We start from the raw sequence: 20,297 nt of genomic DNA on the forward strand, positions 1-20,297 counted from the left end.
TCGGTTAAAATAATCGGTATGAAGAGGCAATGTAGGATGTCTTAAGGACACCTTCACCACCACCAACAGACTTGAAACTAGTGTCATCGGAAGCGCCTCCTTTGATAGATCATAATTATCATAACAATTTAATCCAAATGTATGGGGTTTTGGAAATTTCCGACATTCTATTATCTTTGCATTAAAAAAAAAGTCATCAAAATCGGTCCACGCAACTCCGAGTAATTGGTTAACAAACTTGAAGTTAATTGATTATTAAGGATACTAAAATGTCGTGTATTTCCAAAACCCCATACATTTGGAGTAAATCGTTTTGATAATCATGATCTATCGAAGGATGCGCTTCCGATGACACTAGTTTCAAGTCTGTTGGTAGGTGGGGACAGGGTCCATACAAAATCCGGCATTGTCCTTTTAGAATCTTAATAAATACATGGCCATTTTAATTCTTAAACTCGAAAATCGACTAATCTGAATTTCGGCTTACTACAAATTCAATCTACAACACTATTGCAAAATGTAATGTTGCTATACATAAAATCCGTCTTCAATGAGCACTATGGTTTTCACAAAAGGAGGCTATTTTATTTAGAAAATGTACGCACATACATAGAATTGTGATTTATAATATAAAATAAAAAATAAGATTTTATTTCTGATGTGCATTTCTAAAAAAAAAACTAGTAATCAATAAATAAACGTTGAAAAAACATCGTTTTATTATTTCCTTGTAGTTTGTTTTTAGTAACCTAGCAACATCGAATTTACAGTTTTCAATGGTGGATGCGGCAACGTATACGGCTTGTCACTGAATTTATTGAATTTTTAGAGTAATTCCCTTGCTAAGTAGAAGTTTAATATCTTATCAAAATGCGTCGCAGCATGGGCCGTCGTGGTAATATGAACAATACGGGCGGAGGACCGCTGATGACCGAACATTTACAGGTAACCACTAAATACCCACCATCATAGAAACCTTGTATATTTTCAGTAAATCAATCCTCGTTGCTGTATAATTTGTTAACAACTCTATGATTCTAAAACGCTGTATTTCTACAAATGAATATGCGTCACTTCATAAAAAATCGATACTCAACTATAACAATTTCTGATACAAAGTACTAAACTTGATTGCATTGTTTTAATTATTAATGTCGGCTTCGACTTCGCAATGAACGCAACATATAAGGTTAAATATTATTATTACATGTAATCATGTAAGGCTTATGAGAAGCGCTGTTAATCTTGTAAATTCATCGTAAATACAACGTTCATTTTACTACCTGACTAGTCAAATTTCAAAGGTTTCTGCTGACTCTTGCAAAATTGCTTTGTCTACATAAATGATAATCTTTACTATTTCGATACCTATTGCACAATGTTATAAATGGTAAAAATTTAGTATCGTTTGGCAGGCGGAGGGGGAGGAAAAGGGGGGGAGGGTGTTGGGGGGCTCCACCCCTATCCTCTGGTACCACTCCCGTTACAAGGTAACGCATAATTTTTGAGAAAAATAGATATTTGTAACCTAACCTCAAAACACTAGTATCACCCACTACGGTCGGAAAATTAAGTGCAAGTACTTCTAATCAATACGAACAAAGGCAAAGTCGACGGAGCCCCGCTACGCGGGGCTCCTACTTCTGGGTGGTTTAAAAAAAAATAACCACGAAGGGAATGGCGGGGTCTTGCAGACCCCGCCATCCCCTTCGAACCTAACCTATCCGAGTCGGGGGTGCCCTAAGTCGCGAGCTCGCTTCGCTCGCTCGTGCATACTAAGAGAAATAAGATGTTATTTGAAATAACATCATAGTACATTGACGCAACTCGAAGAGAAACGGAATGACAGCTAATCACAAATGACACTTAACGCAAAAACCAGAGACATTTATTTATTTTTTGCGTTCCTTTTCACGGATTTGTACACCACAGACGATATACTAAAACACATTCGGTTGTCGATCGCCCATTTTAACGTTCCGTTTCACCGAATAACGTTGACATTACGCGTTTTATCTGATTTGAGGTTAGAAACATTTTTTGTAAATTTCTCGAAAAATATCCATTACCTTGTAACAAGAGTGGTAGCGTTATAATCGGAGACCCACCCTCTACCAGATTTAACCACTTTTAGCCCCGTCCGCCTGCCAAACGATACTAAAGCCAACCCTTATAAATGTTAGTTTTATTAACTACACTATCTTTAAATTGTTATGTTATTTCTTTTTTATGTAAAATCTGATTTGATTATAACCTTCTATATATATAAATAATCCTCAAATTGAATACACACATAAAAACAAGATATGACAGCTACTGATGTATTATAATTAGTTAAAAAATGCTACATAAGCACTTATGTTTTCATATCATGTATGTAATAATTTCTATGTTATTTATTGAGTACTAAATTAATCAATTTGTACAATGTAACTTCTTGACAAATTAAAGGAAGCTTGTTTCAGCCTATACTCTGTTTGAGTGAGCGAGTATGTAAAGGGAAATAATCTTGATATGATTATTTACACAAACACATTTTAGACAACTACTGCTTAAAATACTAAAAATCAACCTAGCGAATTATCGGTAATTATTTGGTAGATCTCATAGAAGAAGATTGGCGAACTGCACATACATATTATAGTGCACAAGCATCTGTGCAGACATAGGTGCACTCACTATTTTTTCACGATGTTTCAATTGATTAAGTAACTGCTGCCCATATTGTATTTAAATTGAATTTTGGTCACATCCCATTCTTAAATAAAAAATCCCACCTAAGTTAGGTGCATACTCAAATGGAGTATAAATACCATGGTTTTTATTTCCTTAGGACATTGATTTGGAATTGGAGTTGCTGAAACGCAAGCGTGAGATGATTGAACAGCAACAACATTTGCTGGCTATGGAGCAACAATTCAACTCATCGGTATGATTCAAAACAGGCACTATTAATAAGATTTTTTCTTGCAGGCTCATTACTGCACCAATCTTTATTTATTTATGTCTTTCTTTGTAATAGGAAAATCTATTCAATTCCCATAATTATATCACCTTAGTGCTGAACAAAAATGATATTTTATAATGTCATGTATGTTCAGAACTACAAAACCAAAGAGATAACCACAAAGTAGAGCTTAACTGTCTTAAAACTAGTTTTTAAATGAAAAAAAAAAACAGTCACTGTTCAGCTAGTGTGATAAAATTCAAGTCCAAAAATTCTTACAGAGGAAAAATTGATCTATAGCTAAGTCTTCTTAAATTCTGCATTGACACATTCACAACCTTTTAGTATGGTGAAAACCTTACTTTGAATGTTTTGTTGAAAAGTTTGATGCTTTTTGACATAATATTCTAGTTGATAAGCTTTTTCAACATGTTAATGTGTCTGTCATTATGTATTTAAGAAGCTGACACTTGCTGTGTTCAAAGTTTTGTTCTGTAATTGTTTTTTGGAATTGGAGTTTAGCACATAATTAATTTTACTGTGTACTATAGAAGCTCAAGTGGCTGAATATCTAATGCCTTTCCATTAGACCAGTTCACTTTCAAGTATGCTGAAGTGTTTTTGCCATTCAATTAATTGATTTACTCATTAAAAGTCGATTAGTCCCTTGGGCATTGGATAGTTATTGAATGGCCGGAAACAAAAGCAGATTCAGCATATTCCTTAAATAAAAATCATCATCTATTTTATAATTGAATTTCAGAGACAATCGTATGATCCAATGCGATATGATGAACCAGCACAGCATGGTTCCAATCGCGATTTTACGCATTTGTACGACTCCGGACCCAAATACCGCAACCAGTATGGCAAAAAACGCCAACCTGAATTTGCCTGGCAATATGATGGTTCTCCTAAAAGAACCGCACCACCAGCTAAAAAGAAAAATCCTCAGCCCCCATTTAACCAACATCACCAAAGACCTTTTTCTGGTTCTGGCCAAGGTTCAAAGTATCCCTCTAAAGGGCCTACGCCTCTCATGGATATAAAGGTAAAACAATCTATAGGCCAACGGATTGCGAACCAGAAACCTCCACCGAAGGCACCCCGTAGAGACTTCCCTCAGGGCAAAGTGTCAAAGCCAAAAGCGCCCCCTGCTCCTAACAAGCTGGCGTCCCACGACGTCGCCAAGCGTAAGGCTCTGGTGAGCGCTGCGACCGCGGCGGCATCAGATGCGGATGTATCGCGCATGCTGCTGCCTGACCGCGTGCCCACGCAGCAAGTCAGCGGGCGCTTGGAACTGGCTTTGGGCGCGATCATGAAAAACATCAGGGCTCTGATCGATAAAAACCCTGAGTACGGCTCTGTGTTACGCTGGGTCCAGCTGCAGCGTGTTATGAAACAGGCTGTGAGAGAGCGTATCCGGACCGTCATGTTGGGAAAAGTGGTCGGCAGCCTGAATGAAATCCTTGCCGTGTACAGGGAGGAGTTCCCTGAAGAGACCGATATTGATATAGTAAATATAGCCCTCGAAGCCGGGGGGGTCGCACACGAGGAGCCAGATAACAATATTAAGTTCATTGAATCAGGTAGGATACATTTTTATCTATTACTATTGGGTTTTATCTAAGGCAGTAAACAATTATAATTTTCACTAAATCAGGTTATCTTGTAGTACCTTCTTTGAGGTTTATGGTAAAGTTATGCTTTAAAGGTAAAGTTTGCAAGCAATAATTGGAAAATAATTAACATTTGTAAAATTTTAACAGATATTTTCATCTTTAAATCACTGCCAGGTGAGATTTTAATGTGCTGTTTTTCCAGGATTTACTTAGTATAGCTATTCTTTTTTTTTATAAAATTGTCATGAATCTGATTTGAGTTCCCGAAGGAACTACAAACCGAATACCAAATTAATTTTAAATCTGTTCAGCAGTTTGGCGTGAAAGCGCAATGGACATACTAATTTCGAATTATTATACATATAAGAACGCAGCGAGGATTACAACTGTAAATTAACTGTACTTGTGTGTAACACAAAATGACAACTAACTCTTTGCTTACAGCGGAACCAGAGAACTTCTACAAACTCAACATGAGTTGCGCCATCGAATCGAAATTGTTTGAAATGTTTAACAAAGTGAGTTTTTCTAATCTGCTTCATTTGAATTATTTTTTTGTCAATTTTATTGACAATGTTTTTCTTTTATAGCTTGAAGAAATGTATGGACAGCCTCAAAAACACACGCTAGGAAAAGTCGAAGGGATGTCAGGGAAAGCCGAAGAGACGCCAGGGAAAGCCGAAGAGACGCCCGGGAAAGCCGTAGAGACGCCAGGGAAAGCCGAAGAGACGCCAGGAAAAGCCGAAGATTCGCCAGGAAAAGCCGAAGAGACGCAAGGAAAAGCTGAAGAGACACCAGGAAAAGCCGAAGAGGCGCCAGGAAAAGCCGAAGAGACGACTGGGAAAGCCGAAGAAACTACACCTACTATTGACCTTCCAAAAGAAGCCGAGAAAAATGCTAAAGCCAAGGATGGCCCGGAAGAGCATAAAAAGTTTATGAACACTGAAATTAAAGTGTTCGAAATAAAACGGATTTTACCGCGCATAATGAAGAGATATATTCCGGTAAGTTCCTGTGAATGATTTTCATTAAAACTTGAGTGAAGAATATACCTCTTATAGACCTGTTACATTATTGTTGCATAGTTCATTTCACTATCAGCGAATTAATAATGAAAGTGTAATGTTTGATTTAATGATTGTATGTATGTGTTCTGTCAACTCTGAAGTTATCTCTCACAAAATAAATAAACATTAGACCCAACTTACATAGTAATTAACATAAGATTATAATGTAATTTTTTTAAATTGCATTTATTTTTTTCAGTACATTGTCAAGCTCTTAAACGTGGATGCGATGTACCAAACTACGAAGGCAGCCATAACAATGAAAGCCTGTCAAAAAGCGTCGGCAATCTTCGTCAAACAACTGCCTGAGGAAGTCCAGAGTGATGTAAAGGCTACGGCTCAAGCTCAAGAGGCTCCCACTGAAGAGCGCCAGAATATGTACAACTTGCCTTATTATGTTAAGGTGAGGATGAGGACTTATCTAGTATCGGGGACAAGACCAAGACCTGCCGGGGCTGCGGGATTGTTCGAAAGAGTTACCGCGGCCTTGGGACATAAAGGGCAAACGATGGAACATGATGGGTTTTAGTCAATAAGAGTCTGATATTCACTCACGCTGCTAAACCACAGCGAGAGGGGACATTTGATGTTTTCCCATAAAAGAAGGACTTATCCCAGAATCAATCACTACTGAATTACTTATTTGTTTTTGTAGAGTAGCTGGTTTCTTACTTACTCATGTCCAAACCACTAACGTGTTATTTTACTTGACAGATTATGGGTCGTCCCACACTGCCAAAGCGGAAGGTGATGCAAACATTCCTGAACCAATTCAACCCAAAGTCTATAAAGAAACACAGGACTATCCACAACTTGCTGTTTGTCGGATTTTCAGAGAAATCTGATTTTGATATCATGGTTGGCGCTGATGGAACTATGATTGGTAAGTTATTAAACAATTTACAATATATTTTGGTTGTATCACATTTTATATCTTCGTAAATAATCGTTTTATCGTTTTAATTACAGGACGATGCAAGCTCAGCGTAAGAATCTGTTCAAAGGGACCAAATGCTGGACAAAACGGTGAGAATACTGATGAGAGCGCATCCAAGGATGAAAGTCAGACTGAAGCCAAAAACGGTGATCAGAATGGATCCAAAACCGATGATCAAAATGAATCCAAAAGTGGTGATAAGAGCAGTGACATCATATCTAGTGACCTAGACTTCCAGATCACAGATCTCCTGTCTTCGATAAGGAAGTCTGAAGAAGAAGATAAGACTAAGGATTCTGATAACAGCAGTGCTGAAGTTCAACTTGCAGCTGAACAAGGCAAAAATGATACTGACAAAGCAATTACTGAGAAAGAGGGAGATATTGCTAAAGACAATCAAGAAAATACTGATAAAATTGAAAATAAGGATACTGCTTCTGGGAAAGATGGAACTAAAGATGGTAATACGGCTGAGAAAACCGGAGATGTTAACGCCGTATCACAAGAAAATGGTGACTCAGAAATGGCTGAGCCAGCTAATGACCCTCAGGCCGAAAATATAGCAGTCAAAAAAGAACCAACAGATACTGAAAATACCAATGGATCTGACACTGTAATGTCTGAAGTAAATGATAATGCGAAGTCTGAAAACGGCGTCGGAACTGACATAAAGACTGAAACTTCTGACGATTCCAAGAATGCTGGTGACAATGCTCAGACTGGGCCACCAGAAACCAAAACAACGGAAGAAGAGAAGGCTGATAAAGTTGCAGAGTTGAAGAGTAATGCCTCTGGAAGGTCTACACCTTCGAGAACGTCGGCGCGATTGGCTAACGTGACTCCTAGCACCATTCGTACACGGCGAGCTAGCAGACTCGCAAATAACTAAATAGAAATACTAATAAGGTCCCATTCAAATAGGTGGGCACATTTTGACAGCTGATGGCATTAGATTATACATTTTATTTCTGCTGTCATTTAGCATCCTTGGCAGTTGTTACAGGTAGTCTAACATCTTACCAAGGAGTATTGGGTTGCCCGGGTAACTGGGTTGAGGAGGTCAGATAGGATAGGCTGTCGCTCCTTGTAAGACACTGGTACTCAGATGCATCTGGTTAGATCTCAGGCTCAAGACATGATGATGTTTGCATATCTTTTATAAGACCTTGAATGCTGTGTTGAAAATTGTCCATCTTGACTTGACTTTATATTTTATCAGGACCTGTAGTCGTCATATACAATTATACAATGGTAAATATAATAATTGCCAAATATTTTAAGATTTCATGATTATATAGATGTAGTATTTAATATGAGGATTCAATTGTGCAACTCATATTTTTATACATTCAAATCGCTGTCCCCACCGAATAATATCGTAGTCGATTGTTACGATAGAAGTGCTTTTATGGGGAATTATTGTTCTAGAGGTGCGATTACACCCTGTGAATTTTTTTCACGTGATTCGTGCTATTACTTTTTGAGTTAGACATTTTGTAATGAATTTACCCATAGTATTCTACTCTAAATATTTACTCTAGATATTTCAGTAAACCGTTATTACAAACTTATTCAAGTAGAAAAAAAAAAAACTGATTTCGGTAAAGTATGTTACCATATTATTCGCGTTTACTATTACCACAATAGATTGTTTTGAGCAGTGAATACTATGGCAATAATAAGTTACCATTATAATGAACATCGCTACTTTACAGTCAAGACAATCGCAATGGACTATTGCCGTGTGTAGGTCATTGTCAACAATTTACATGAATAAAATCGTATTGTGCATTATGGTTCAAAATTGTGTTCCATTTCTGGTAATATACATTTTTAGCTATAACTTAATGAGAATAAATCCAATATTTATTTATATGGCAAATAAATATTTAAGAAAAAAAAAGCCATTTTTTGATATACCAACGATGTTGTTATGTAAACCTGTTAAGAAGTTATAAGCAAAAAACGGTTTTTTATTTTTCCTGTAAAATTTTAAATTTTTGATTACGATATTATTCGGTGGGGACGGCGAAATGTTGATTGTGTTTTGTTGAATGTACCTATAGTCTGTTTTTTAATCTCGTAGACTAAATTGACACTTGCAAAATGTCAAACTTTCTAATAATTTTGCTAGCTCTGTGGTGCAGTGTTGTACTTACGATACCGGTTCGTTGAATCGTAACTTTTTACAATAAGTCATCCTGAAATAATGGGCTTATCCTTGATGATTACGCATGGCTTTGCGTGGTCAGATATCCCTGGCAGTTTGTAGCACGTCGTACAGCCATGTGTACGTACGTGAATTTTAAATATAAAACTTTGAATGAATATTAAATTCGTCTATTATAGATAAAAAGTTACGATTCAATGAACTGGTATCGTAAGTACAACACTGCACCACAGAGCAAGCAAAATTATTAGAAAGTTTGACATTTTGCAAGTGTCAATTTAGTCTACGAGATTAAAAAACAGACTATAATTGGACTACAGATATTCGTAAAATAATTATAAAATGGTGATTTTTACAGAGCCTCGTGTGCAGAGATTTGTTTTAGTTATTATTTTATAGTTTTAATTATAATGGGTAATATAAAGGTAGTTAAAATACAGTTAATGTTAATCTAGTTTACAATTAAAGAACACCAGTTATTAAGATAAATATCACTTTCCTGTAGTTATAATAAAAAAAATGTCTTTTCAACCAGAATTTTACCTTTCAGTTATTTTAAACATTGCATGTATTCAAACAGACACTAATTTCATAATAAATGTGTACAAAACCTGTAAAAGTATTTTATTAATAAAACCAATTAAAATGTAATTAGTTCCGTAACCTATAGAAAGTCAAAAATAGAAAAAATAAATGTCTGGGCCGGTGTGTAACATTAATATTTTGCATTTTTTGAGAACATAATGACGACCCGATGGAACTTGTGTTTTCACACTAGCGGATTTGGCAAAAAATTTGTCACGCAGTTATGTTCAAGTGTACATGCGTGACAAAATTTGCTAGTCCGAAAGCGCTCTTAAATCTATTATTTGGAGGCTAAAAATAACTAAGAAAAGTGCTGAATGAATACGTACCATGAGCTGGTTTATGTAGTACTCGTAGGTAATGGTGTCTGTGACTGGGTCGAGCGCCGTTTGCATCATCTCGTCAAACTCCTCCTGTCGACATAAAATGGTACCGTTGAATAATACGCGAATGTATTGCAGTCACCGTTAAAATCTATATTAATGGTACTTAACTGGGATCTTAACCTTTTTTTGGGAGATGGGAAATCATCATCAAAATTAAATCTCCCGCTGTCAGTTACATTATAGTTGAGCTACAGTTGAGTACATGAAAGGGAATTTAGGGCTTTCTGAATAGAGGCTACTCCTGATAAGCCAGGGCCGCGATAACTATGGAACAATCCCATAACTCTAGAAGACTGGGCCATATCCCGATTATGATGTCATGTCGATTTTGAAGATGTACTATAGGACCTTTGTGATAGTACTTGTGATATATACTACGGATATTACCAATGTAGTCAATATATCTATAATGTGTCTAACCTGTGTAAAAGGTTCTCCTTCTTCGAGCATGAGTTGTGTGAACCTTTCCTTGGTGAGGTAGCCGCGTCCCTCTTCGTCGAAGTAACGGAATGCTGCCAACAGCATCTCAGCACTGGCTGGGTAGAATCTAAATCAAAATGTTAGTGAGAAGGAACAGGCTTTTAGGTACACCTTTGTAAAGGTACTTACTCCCCCTATGTTACCTGATCTCTATATGTATGTATAGAAATACTCCTTTTTGCTCTACCCCTAAGCATACCATTAATGAATACCTTTATGTATCTCCTCAGTCTACCTACATATATACCCCTTATGTATCTCCTCAGTCTACCTACATATATACCCCTTATGTATCTCCTCAGTCTACCTACATATATACCCCTTATGTACCTACTACTCTATGCTCCCTTATGTCCTCTCCCTCTTCTTATATAAGCTCTTATGTAATTCCCTATTTACTCCCTTATGTACGGTGTGGTGTGGTCTATGATCACGTAGTGATTAGTTAGTATTGATAATGTTAAGATAAGTAGACGATAGGAATGCCTCGTACAAAATAAGATAGTAATTAGTTAAGATAAGCACGTAGCTTTTCCTTTGTATAAATAGCGTAGTATATTCAATAATAAAATCTAGATGGAGGTCATGCATCACCAACTCCAAAACTCTGCCTGGTGCCGACTGCGGTAGCGACCATGAACTCCTCATTGCTGATTTCAAGCTTCGCCTAAGAAGCGTTAAAAAACGCGTTAATAAACCTACGTCCTTGAATGGGCCCGCGTTACAACAATTTGAAATGGAGGTAAGACCAAAACTCCGGTCCCTAAAGCTTGACCCATTTGATTCAAGTGACACTGACTGGATGAGATCGAAAGACGTTATTCTCACAACTGCTAAAGAAGTTAGCGCACAGTTTAAGGGTGTCCGTCATAAAAAGATTTGGATCAGCGACAATACTTGGGACTTGATTGAGAAGAGGAGAATTGCAAAAAGCGAAGGTTCTGTAACGGCTTATAACAAGCTACATAAAGAGGTGCAAACTGCTTTAAGATGGGACAAGGACAAACAAATTTCTGATATCTGTGAGGCAATAGAACAACACGCTGTGAAGATACAAACCAAAGATCTCTTCGGTAAGGTAAAACTGTTAACGAAGCCACCAAAACCAAAATCGTGGGTAGTTGACGATAAGCAGGGTAACCCTCTCTCCGACCTCAGACAGGTTTTAAACAGATGGCGAGAGTACTGCTTCGAGCTTTACAGGGAAAACACGCATGAAGAGGTTGACAGGTCGTGGGATGATTACGAAGCTGAACCCAACATACTACGCAGTGAAGTGGAGGACGCCATCAAGAACCTAAAACACAAGGCAATGGGTACGGATTGCATATCAGCTGCCATGATCAAACATCTAGGCCCTGAAGGTGCCGAAACCCTCTACCAGATTTGTAACAAGATTTGGTACACCGGTACTTGGCCTCAGGACTGGGCACAATCAGCTGTGATCCCCCTACACAAAAAGGGCTCCACAAAGAAATGCGAACATTACCGCACTATTTCCCTCATGCCCCACGCTAGTAAGATAATGCTGCAGATTTTGAACAAGAGATTGGCCACCTACGTTGATAGACAGATTCCTCCGGAACAGGCAGGATTTGTGCAAGGAAAAGGAACACGAGAACAGATACTGAATGTACGCCTACTCATTGAAAAATGTCGCGAGTTCAATAAACCTCTTGTGTTGTGCTTTATAGACTATGCCAAAGCATTTGACTGCGTAAATTGGAATTCCATGTTCAGGATAATGTCGGAAATGGGCGTGCCATCACATTTTATTTTCCTTGTCCAGAGGTTGTACCTTGACGGGTCGAGCTTTGTGAAATTGGATGAATCACAATCTGAAACATTCCATACAGAACGAGGGGTCCGTCAAGGATGCATACTTTCTCCGAAGCTGTTTAACCTCTACGGCGAGTATATTATGAGGAAGGCGCTTGATGGCTGGGATGGCGGCGTCACGGTGGGCGGTACGAAGATCACGAACCTAAGATATGCCGATGATACAACAATCCTTGCAGCCAGCGAGTCCGAGATGGCCGCGGTCTTGGAGCGAATAGAAAGAGTGAGCCTTGAATTTGGCCTGCACATAAACCGCTCTAAGACCAAAGTGATGACGGTGGACAGAGCTCAAGTTTTAAGTCCATCAAATGCGCTCAAGGATTATGAGAAAGTGGAGGAATTTATATACTTGGGGTCGCTGCAGTGGCGGCGTAGCATCGAGTGGCACCCGGGGCGAACTACCTATTGAGCACCCCCAAAAAAAATCAATTTTTGAGTTTTGGGACATAAAAGTACCCAAACATGTCCTAGATAAACCAGCGTCAAGTGAAAAAGCCGCGAGCGCAGATAGCGCGAAATTTTTGAGTTTTGAAACAGTAATGTACTAAAACGAGTTTGAAAGAAAAAGCCGTAAAGTGAAAAAGTCGCGAGCGTAGCGAGCGAGAATTTTTTTAGTTTTGGGACACAAAAGTACCCAAACAAGTGTGAAAAAAACTACTGCAAAGAAGAGAAGCCGCGAGCGTAGCGAGCGCGAAATTTTTGATTTTTGGGACGCAATGATACCTAAAGAAATTAAAAAAAAAAATAACTGTTAAGACTTATTGTCTGCTAAGTGAAATTTTTGAGTCTTGGAACACAAAAATACTCAAACTAATTTGAAAAAAACCAGTGGAAAGTCAAAAAGCTGCGAGCGCAGCGAGCGCAAAATTTTTTGAGTTTTGGGACACAAAAGTCCTCATCCTCCTAAACAGCTTTTAGAAATCGGCAGCGTAGAGCGTCAGTTGTTTTTGCTGCTTCGGTGCTTTAACTTGAGGATTCAAAGGGTACCCAAGCGCAGAATAAATCAGAAATGACGAAAAAACTGCGAGCGAAGCGAGCGGATTTTTTTTTTCTACTTTGTGGAATTAATTTAAATAATCAGTTAAAAACAAAAATAAACAAGCAAGAGAGGGGTGACAGCCGGACTGGCACCCCTCAGTGCCGCCTCGACGTCTTGCGCATGCACTGTTGTAGTTTTTTTTAAAATTTGAATAGCGTGCAGTGACTGGTTGTGAACCTAGGCTTTGCAGATTAGAATGGCACCCTCAGTGACTTGTCCCATTGGCCCGTGCCATTATGGTCGTGCAGATATGTGCCGACCGAGATGGCACCCCCCGAGATGTGGTACCCGGGGCGGACCGCCCCCTCCGCCCCCCCCTTACGCCGCTACTGGGTCGCTGATCTCTAACAGTGGTAACTGCGAGAAAGAAATCGGACGTCGTATCGGGATGGCTAAAAGTGCCATGACTAGCCTCGATAAAATCTGGAAAGACCGTAATATTCGCCGAGTAACTAAGATGCGTTTGGTTCGTACGTTGGTCTTCTCTATTTTCCTGTACGGGGTGGAGACTTGGTGTCTTAGGAAAAAGGACCGCAAAAAGATCCATGCCTTTGAAATGTGGTGCTGGAGAAAGCTGCTACGCATTCCTTGGACAGCTATGAGGACCAATGTCTCCATCCTCGAAGAGCTGAAGGTTGCCAAGCGTCTGCTGACTACGTGCCAGGAAAGGATCCGGAGTTTCTTTGGGCACATAATGCGATCTCCGTTGCATAGCCTGGAGAGACTCATCATTCTCGGACAAATGGAGGGGAAGCGCGCTAGAGGAAGAGCACCAGCTAGATGGGTGGACCACCTCAAAGAGGTGACGGGAGGCCAGATACAGAGAGCGGTACATATGGCGCAGAACCGGACCGAGTGGAGAAGATTGACATACAGTCACGATCCTCAGCATTGAGGGAACGACCAGAAAGATATTCAATAAAGGTGTGCACTTCTTAGTAGCTATTGGTTGCCTTGACTATACCTAGACATGTAGTTCTGTTGTTTTATTAACACGTCTACCCTCATCAACACCTAAGGAACCTGCCTGTCGGAAGGTCGGCAAGCCCAACATCACATGGCGACCCTGCCATTCGAACGGACCCTGCCATTCGAACGGGGGCCCGATTCTCCTAAGTTAATAATGTCAAAATCTAATAGAAATCGAATCGCAATATGATCGCAATAGCCGTTTTAACCATATCGGGCATTCTGCTACTAATAAAAGACCAATCGTATTCGATTGACATTTGATTGGTGTTCGATTGGTCTGCTATTTTGGTGATTTTGGTCTATACGGTAGTTTGTTGTACAATCATTTTGCAATCGTAACTCATTTGCAGACAACATGATTCATTATTGAATGACAGAAAAGGATAAAAACGTTTATTTCAAAGAAAAAATAGCGGAATGCCTCATACGCTTCAATCGTAATCGAGTCGGGATTGGATCTCAGTCGAATCGAGTCGACCATGAATCGTATGTTGCTTAAGTAAAATTAGGAGAATCGGGCCCCAGATACATATACTTTCAATTGCTTACTTGCTTGGACATTGCTAAAGCATTTTATTCCCTCGGAACATCCCAATTTCCTTCCATTTGATTTTATAATAGGCCAAGGTCTAATAAGGCCATATTTAAATATTAGCATTTTCCAAAAAATAAGTTGCTTCCTCATGAAACATTGCATGGCAAGAAATTGTTTATTAACAAAATCTATATGCAAACCTGTGTTCTACCATGGCCTTGCACAAATACGGTAGGAAATTAGCTAGTGGCACGTTTCCCGTCGCCTCTTTGTTTTCCGTCGCTAGAATCACTTCCTGGACTTCAGCTTCCGTTGGACAGCACCCTGGTGAAAGAAAATTGCTGAATTTGGAAGTCTAATAATTTAAAAAAAACTGTCATCATAGCTCTTAAACGGATGAGCCGTTTTTGATGGGGTTCTTTTTAACAAATTTGAATAGGCACTTTTTAAAAGTTAAAACATAGAATCAGGGTTTTTTTATAGAATTACACCGTTTATTTTGCCAAGGGAAGATATAAATGGTTTATCTACATCCACACTTTTATTTTACCGAGGAGATTTGTATGAATGTAATCAACAAACTCCAATACCACTGGACCTGGACATGGGATGCTACTTGCTAAATTATCCCTCTATAATACCATATCCGAATCCGAGACCCGAGGAACTTTATAAACAAGAAGTTGACATAATTACTTACCTAAAGAACGCAAGATCGTTCCAATCTCTCTGACATCGACGACTTGTTTTGCTGAATGATCGAACACCTCAAAAGCTTCCATAATTTTCTTTTCCAAGTCATTGTTGGGCTGAACTGCAAATAAAAATAATAGGTATCGTAGGCAAATAATAGGTTAGAAAATAACTTTCTAAAATAAACTTGAAAGAAAGACATTACTTTTAGGTTCCTCTTTCCTGCCAGCCATTATATCAACTTGAATTTATTGAGATTCACAAAAATATCTAACATTATAAGACCCTAAACTAAAATAGCATTATCAATTTAATTTGTTTCTAGGCAACAAACCGCCATAATTCTAATTTCCCGCTATTTTTTCAAAAAGTGATTTTCTTGTCTATGTCTTGTCTATGGGTTATTTAGTCGATTAATATTATTCACAAAAGATATTTCCAAACGCATCCCTAATTTTTCCGTTTCCGCATCCGTTACGTGTTGTTGCGCGGCCATCTTGGTTTGGCTTCGCGCTTTCTCGTTGTAATTTTTCGCGAGTAATGTTTGATTACACTTAATTTCCGTTATTATTGTGTGTGAATTGGAATATAGTGATTTGTGAACAGAGAGAAATATTAAAAACTGAATTATGGATCCGGCTAAGATGAAAGTTGTGGATCTAAGATCCGAGCTTGGCGCCCTCGGTTTGGACACCAAAGGGAACAAGCCGGCTTTAGTTGAAAGATTGAAGAAAGCACTAGAAGCAAAGTCAGGAAAAGGTAAAAACTATTCGATTTATGGGTACCACGCCTTGCTCGATCGTTTTACATTAATTTTCAGGTTTCTCTGTAACATAGAATCAAAATAATCGTAAAGGCACGTGTAAAATTTTTGGCCAGTACAAATGTTTGATGAGTTTTTAACGCTTGCTTTCGCGAGCATGACGTCATGCCGTCATAACTCAACCAAATACTGTAATTATAATATTGAAACATTATGAACCATGACAAAACTCCGAATATAATAATTCCCCGTTCACATTGTATTGCGTTCAAATAGTACCTAAAACAAACAGATCAAGGTTATATTTTGTTAGTTTATTAACGTTATCATAATATCGGAAAGAATCCGTACAACTCATAACCTAAAACAGAAGTTATACAATAAGATACAAACAAAAACATTGTTTTGGTTTGAAGTGTCAACCAAGGTTTAACCATTGCAATGAAGTAGTTATTATCTTAGGTTTTTACATAATAAATAGGTACATACTGCCAAAGCTGGTTTCATCCACCTTTTAATATCATAAAGCAGTTAAAAATATTGTCATGTCCTAAAATGACTGATTTATCAGATAAATGAGTATCCTCCTACAAAACCATAATTTAAATATTATAACCTCTTTTTGCCTCCATTTTGGTTATTCCATCAACTTCTATCATAAATACTGATTGAAATATACACTCTATTTGAGCACAGCACTTAACTATGAGTAAACAATCTTGATAGGACCTTGTATATAAATATAATAAAAATTTAACTATTACTTTAAATAATTATTAAATTGATAATGTTATTGTTTTCATTGTATTGAATTTTTTAATTTTAGTAGCATTACATTTTTATTACATAAAAAGTCTTATCAAGTTTGTTTCCCTTTACCTAAGTGCCTATCATATGGAGTATGATTTTGCAACTTTTATACTAATCTGCACTAATAATATAAAGAGGAAACATTTTCGTTTGATGATTTCCTAAAGGCTCCGAAACAACTGAACCAATTTAAAAAAATCTTTCACTGTTGGCAAGCTACACTCTTCCAGAGTAACATAAGCTATATTTTATTCTAGTACAGGAAGACATTTCCCCCTGATATATGTATAAGAGAAACCGCAGGAAAACAGCTAAGTTGCCATAATTGCTTTGGTCAATAGATTTACCAACATTGTGAAATTGATAACAATTATTTGCAAAAATAGAATTTGTCGTTTGTCAGTAATCATAAATACACATAGCTTTCTAAATAGGCAATACTTGTTGGCCTTGCTGATAATTTACCAATCATAGAAACATTATTCATGGTGTTTGGAAACTTGGTCACTATTTGGATTTTCCTTTAAAAATTATACCTTAAGAACATCCACATTTTGTAAAGAGAAAATCTAATTTAATTCAATTTAGCTTAAGTATTAGCATGCTGATCAGGTAGGAGGCCTACCATATTACCATCATCATCATCCTCCGAGCCCTTTCCCAACTTTGTTGGGGTCGGCTAACCTAACCTAACCTAACCTAACCGGATTCAGCTGAGAACCAGAGCTTTACAAGAAGCGACTGCCTATCTGACCTCCTCAACCCAGTTACCCGGGCAACCCGATACTCCTTGGTTAGACTGGTGTCAGGCTTACTGGCTTCTGACTACCCGTAATGACTGCCAAGGATGTTCAATGACAGCAGCCTACCATATAACCATATAAAGAAAATTCTGCAGAAAGTCCTGGCTGTCATTTGAACATCTTTGGCAATCGTTATGGGTAGTCAGTAACTGGGTTAAGGTCAGATAGGCAGTCGCTTAATGTTAAACACTGTTACTGGACTGCATCCATTTAGACTGAATGCCAATCCCACTATTTGGGAAAAAGCTAGGTAGCAAGCACCATAGGATTTTTTATTAAGTACTAGCTGGTGCCCGCGACTTCGTCTGCGCAGGTTTAGTATTTCGAACAATATGTTTACAAATTGTAGCCTATGTGTTATTCTGATGTATAAGCTATATTATTGTAAAGTTTCATTAAAATCCATTCAGTACTTTTTGCGTGAAAGAGTAACAAACATCCATACATCCATACATACAAACTTTCGCGTTTATAATATTAGTAGGATAAACATGTTCTTATTTTTATCTGTCTTGTTACAGTACTGCCTGACACATCAATACTCGACACGTCTACAGAAGATGCAGATCTGCCAGCTACTCCGAGGCGTACTCCTGCTCCTCGAACGACTCGGAGATCATCATCCTCGAGGCTCGCAGCAACTCCTGCTAAGATAGTTGTAAGTTGAGACCTGAATTAAGTCTACATTAAACAGCAAATTCTCTTGTTTATTTTAAAACAAAAAGTTGAGTAAGAGAGCTGCAAATCATAGAAGTTAGGTTTAAAAATGGGGTACTAAAGTAGGTATGTTGATTTTTGACATTTTAGCAGATTATTATCAAAATTTTGTCTTTTTTGCGTATTAATTTGATTGAAAGCTTCTCAGTAGGTTATGGTGGGAAACTGTTTTGGCCAACCTTAAGAATTTTTGAATCTTGTTTTTGAGCATTATTCCATCAACAAAGTCGGAACCTACTCATAGCTAGCTCATCTCCAAATGCCTGATGATATCTGATCTCTAGATGCTTACTGTTTTTTTTTTCTATCCTCTAGCCAGTACGTGAAGAACCACCACAGCCTATACCCGAGGAGCCGAAGCCAGGAGAGCCATACTCACCCAGTCAGGAAGATTCTGACAATGACTCCCCACCTCCCGCCAAAGAGGCGCCTAAACCTGCACCTGTGTCTCCCCCCAAACCTGTGGCCCCCCCCACGCCAGTCGCGCCTCCCGCGCCTGTCGCCGCCCCCGAACCTGTCGCGGCCCCTGTAGCCCCTCCTACTCCTGTCGCGGCCCCTGCTCCCGTTCCTGCGCCCACACCGGTCCCGGCCCCTGAGCCTGTGGCAGCACCTACGCCTGTGCCGGCGCCTGAGCCCGTCGCGGCTCCTGAGCCTGTCGCGGCACCTGAGCCCGTCGCGGCACCTGTTGAAGCAACAGAACCTTCTCCTAAAAAGTAAGTAAAAATTAAGTTAAATTTGCCTTGAAATATTGTCTCACAACAAATGCACAGGTTTTTTACAAAGGTTCTTTAATTTGATTTCAGGAATAAATCGCTGACAGAAGGAGAATCAGGTAAAGATTTCACTAACATTTAAAGTTGAAAAATTAAAGTTTTCTATACATTTGTTAGTCATTGAGAATACTAATTGAAAATCTGTTTTAGAACCAATGGAAGTGCAAGAAAGTGCAAATGCTGAAGGGGAGGCTTCAGATAAAAAAGTTAAGGAAGACAAGATGGATCAGGATGGTGAAGAAAAGGGTGATGAAGATAAGGATGACAAAAAAGATGATGTGAGTTTCAATAGCAATTATTTAATTAGTACTGTTTACTTTTTAGGTAAATTGTAAGGTAAACCATTCATAATGTTGTGGAAGGATTGATACTATAATGAATTTATTCCACACACACATCCTGTCAAAATTTACTTTCTGATGGCTAAACTTATATCTATAAAAGACTAGCTTTCGCCCGCGGTTTCACCCGCGTCCCGTAGCCGGATGGTGACAAAAAATCCTAAAACCTTCTCCCGGGTCTAAGTTACCTCCCCTCTAATTTTCAGCTAAATCGGTCAAGCCGTTTTCATGTTAAGTCGTGACAACGGAAAGCGGGTTTCATCTATACTAATATTATAAAGAGGAAAACTTTGTTTGTAATGAATAGGCTCAAAAACTACTGGACAGTTTTTTAAAATTCTTTCACCATTCGAAAGCTAAGGCTATATTTTATCACGGTACGGGCAGTAGTTACCACGGGACGAGGGTAAAACCGCGGGAAAACGGCTAGTTTTTATATATAGATATACAAATTTAAAAATACAAACATAGTTGAATAAATAAGTATGATATTATAAAGAGCAGTTTAGAGCTTAGATAGTAGCTAATATCAAGCATCGTTATCGCATATAAAATGTTGGTAACGCATTTTGAGAAGCACACGATCAAATTGGCTATGCGAAACAAATTGATACAAATAGCATAATTTAAATATTTGCTTTTTTTAATGAGAGGTTAGATAAAGACCATTTTTTCGAGCGGCAAATCACTGACATTCCGTCATTTAAGCGGCTTAAACAGTATTCATCTAAAGTCGACATTATAAGTTGCCTTCAAAATGTACGACAATAAGGTGGTATCATTTAGACTTGTCTAATTTTATACAAAATAATATTTTT

The 20,297-nt window shown here is 38.3% G+C and overlaps 3 protein-coding genes across 6 annotated transcripts in view; 2 read left to right on the plus strand and 1 right to left on the minus strand.

Annotated features, from left to right (window-relative positions):
• LOC110371451 (dynein regulatory complex protein 8) overlaps window positions 1-15,621 on the minus strand; it is a 17,036-nt gene extending 1,415 nt beyond the window's left edge. For both annotated transcript variants that reach the window (XM_021327718.3, XM_049851813.2), the window contains exons 1-5: window positions 15,478-15,621; window positions 15,280-15,393; window positions 14,780-14,903; window positions 10,135-10,261; window positions 9,658-9,741 (exon numbers count right to left, since the gene is read on the minus strand). In XM_021327718.3, the coding sequence (XP_021183393.1) occupies window positions 9,658-9,741; window positions 10,135-10,261; window positions 14,780-14,903; window positions 15,280-15,393; window positions 15,478-15,505 (477 nt within the window). In that variant the 5' untranslated portion in view covers window positions 15,506-15,621. The remainder of the gene's footprint in view (window positions 1-9,657; window positions 9,742-10,134; window positions 10,262-14,779; window positions 14,904-15,279; window positions 15,394-15,477) is intronic.
• On the plus strand, window positions 750-7,463 carry LOC110371452 (uncharacterized). Its single transcript, XM_049851809.2, has 8 exons — window positions 750-945; window positions 2,834-2,929; window positions 3,711-4,536; window positions 5,014-5,087; window positions 5,160-5,573; window positions 5,836-6,039; window positions 6,351-6,519; window positions 6,606-7,463. The coding sequence occupies exons 1-8, from the start codon at window positions 871-873 to the stop codon at window positions 7,460-7,462; spliced, it is 2,715 nt and encodes a 904-aa protein (XP_049707766.2). The 5' UTR covers window positions 750-870; the 3' UTR covers window position 7,463.
• Window positions 15,622-15,726: 105 nt separating the features above from the next.
• Window positions 15,727-20,297, plus strand: part of LOC110371426 (heterogeneous nuclear ribonucleoprotein U-like protein 1) — a 31,954-nt gene continuing 27,383 nt past the window's right edge. For 2 of the 3 annotated variants that reach the window (XM_064042459.1, XM_064042460.1), the window contains exons 1-5: window positions 15,732-16,031; window positions 18,170-18,306; window positions 18,681-19,078; window positions 19,169-19,197; window positions 19,289-19,416. In XM_064042459.1, the coding sequence (XP_063898529.1) occupies window positions 15,902-16,031; window positions 18,170-18,306; window positions 18,681-19,078; window positions 19,169-19,197; window positions 19,289-19,416 (822 nt within the window). In that variant the 5' untranslated portion in view covers window positions 15,732-15,901. Of the gene's footprint in view, window positions 16,032-18,169; window positions 18,307-18,680; window positions 19,079-19,168; window positions 19,198-19,288; window positions 19,417-20,297 lie in introns of all 3 variants that reach the window. The other variant, XM_049851593.2, reaches the window with a different exon arrangement.

The sequence above is a fragment of the Helicoverpa armigera genome, chromosome 28 (assembly GCF_030705265.1).
Source record: "Helicoverpa armigera isolate CAAS_96S chromosome 28, ASM3070526v1, whole genome shotgun sequence".
NCBI classification, from domain to species: domain Eukaryota; kingdom Metazoa; phylum Arthropoda; class Insecta; order Lepidoptera; family Noctuidae; genus Helicoverpa; species Helicoverpa armigera.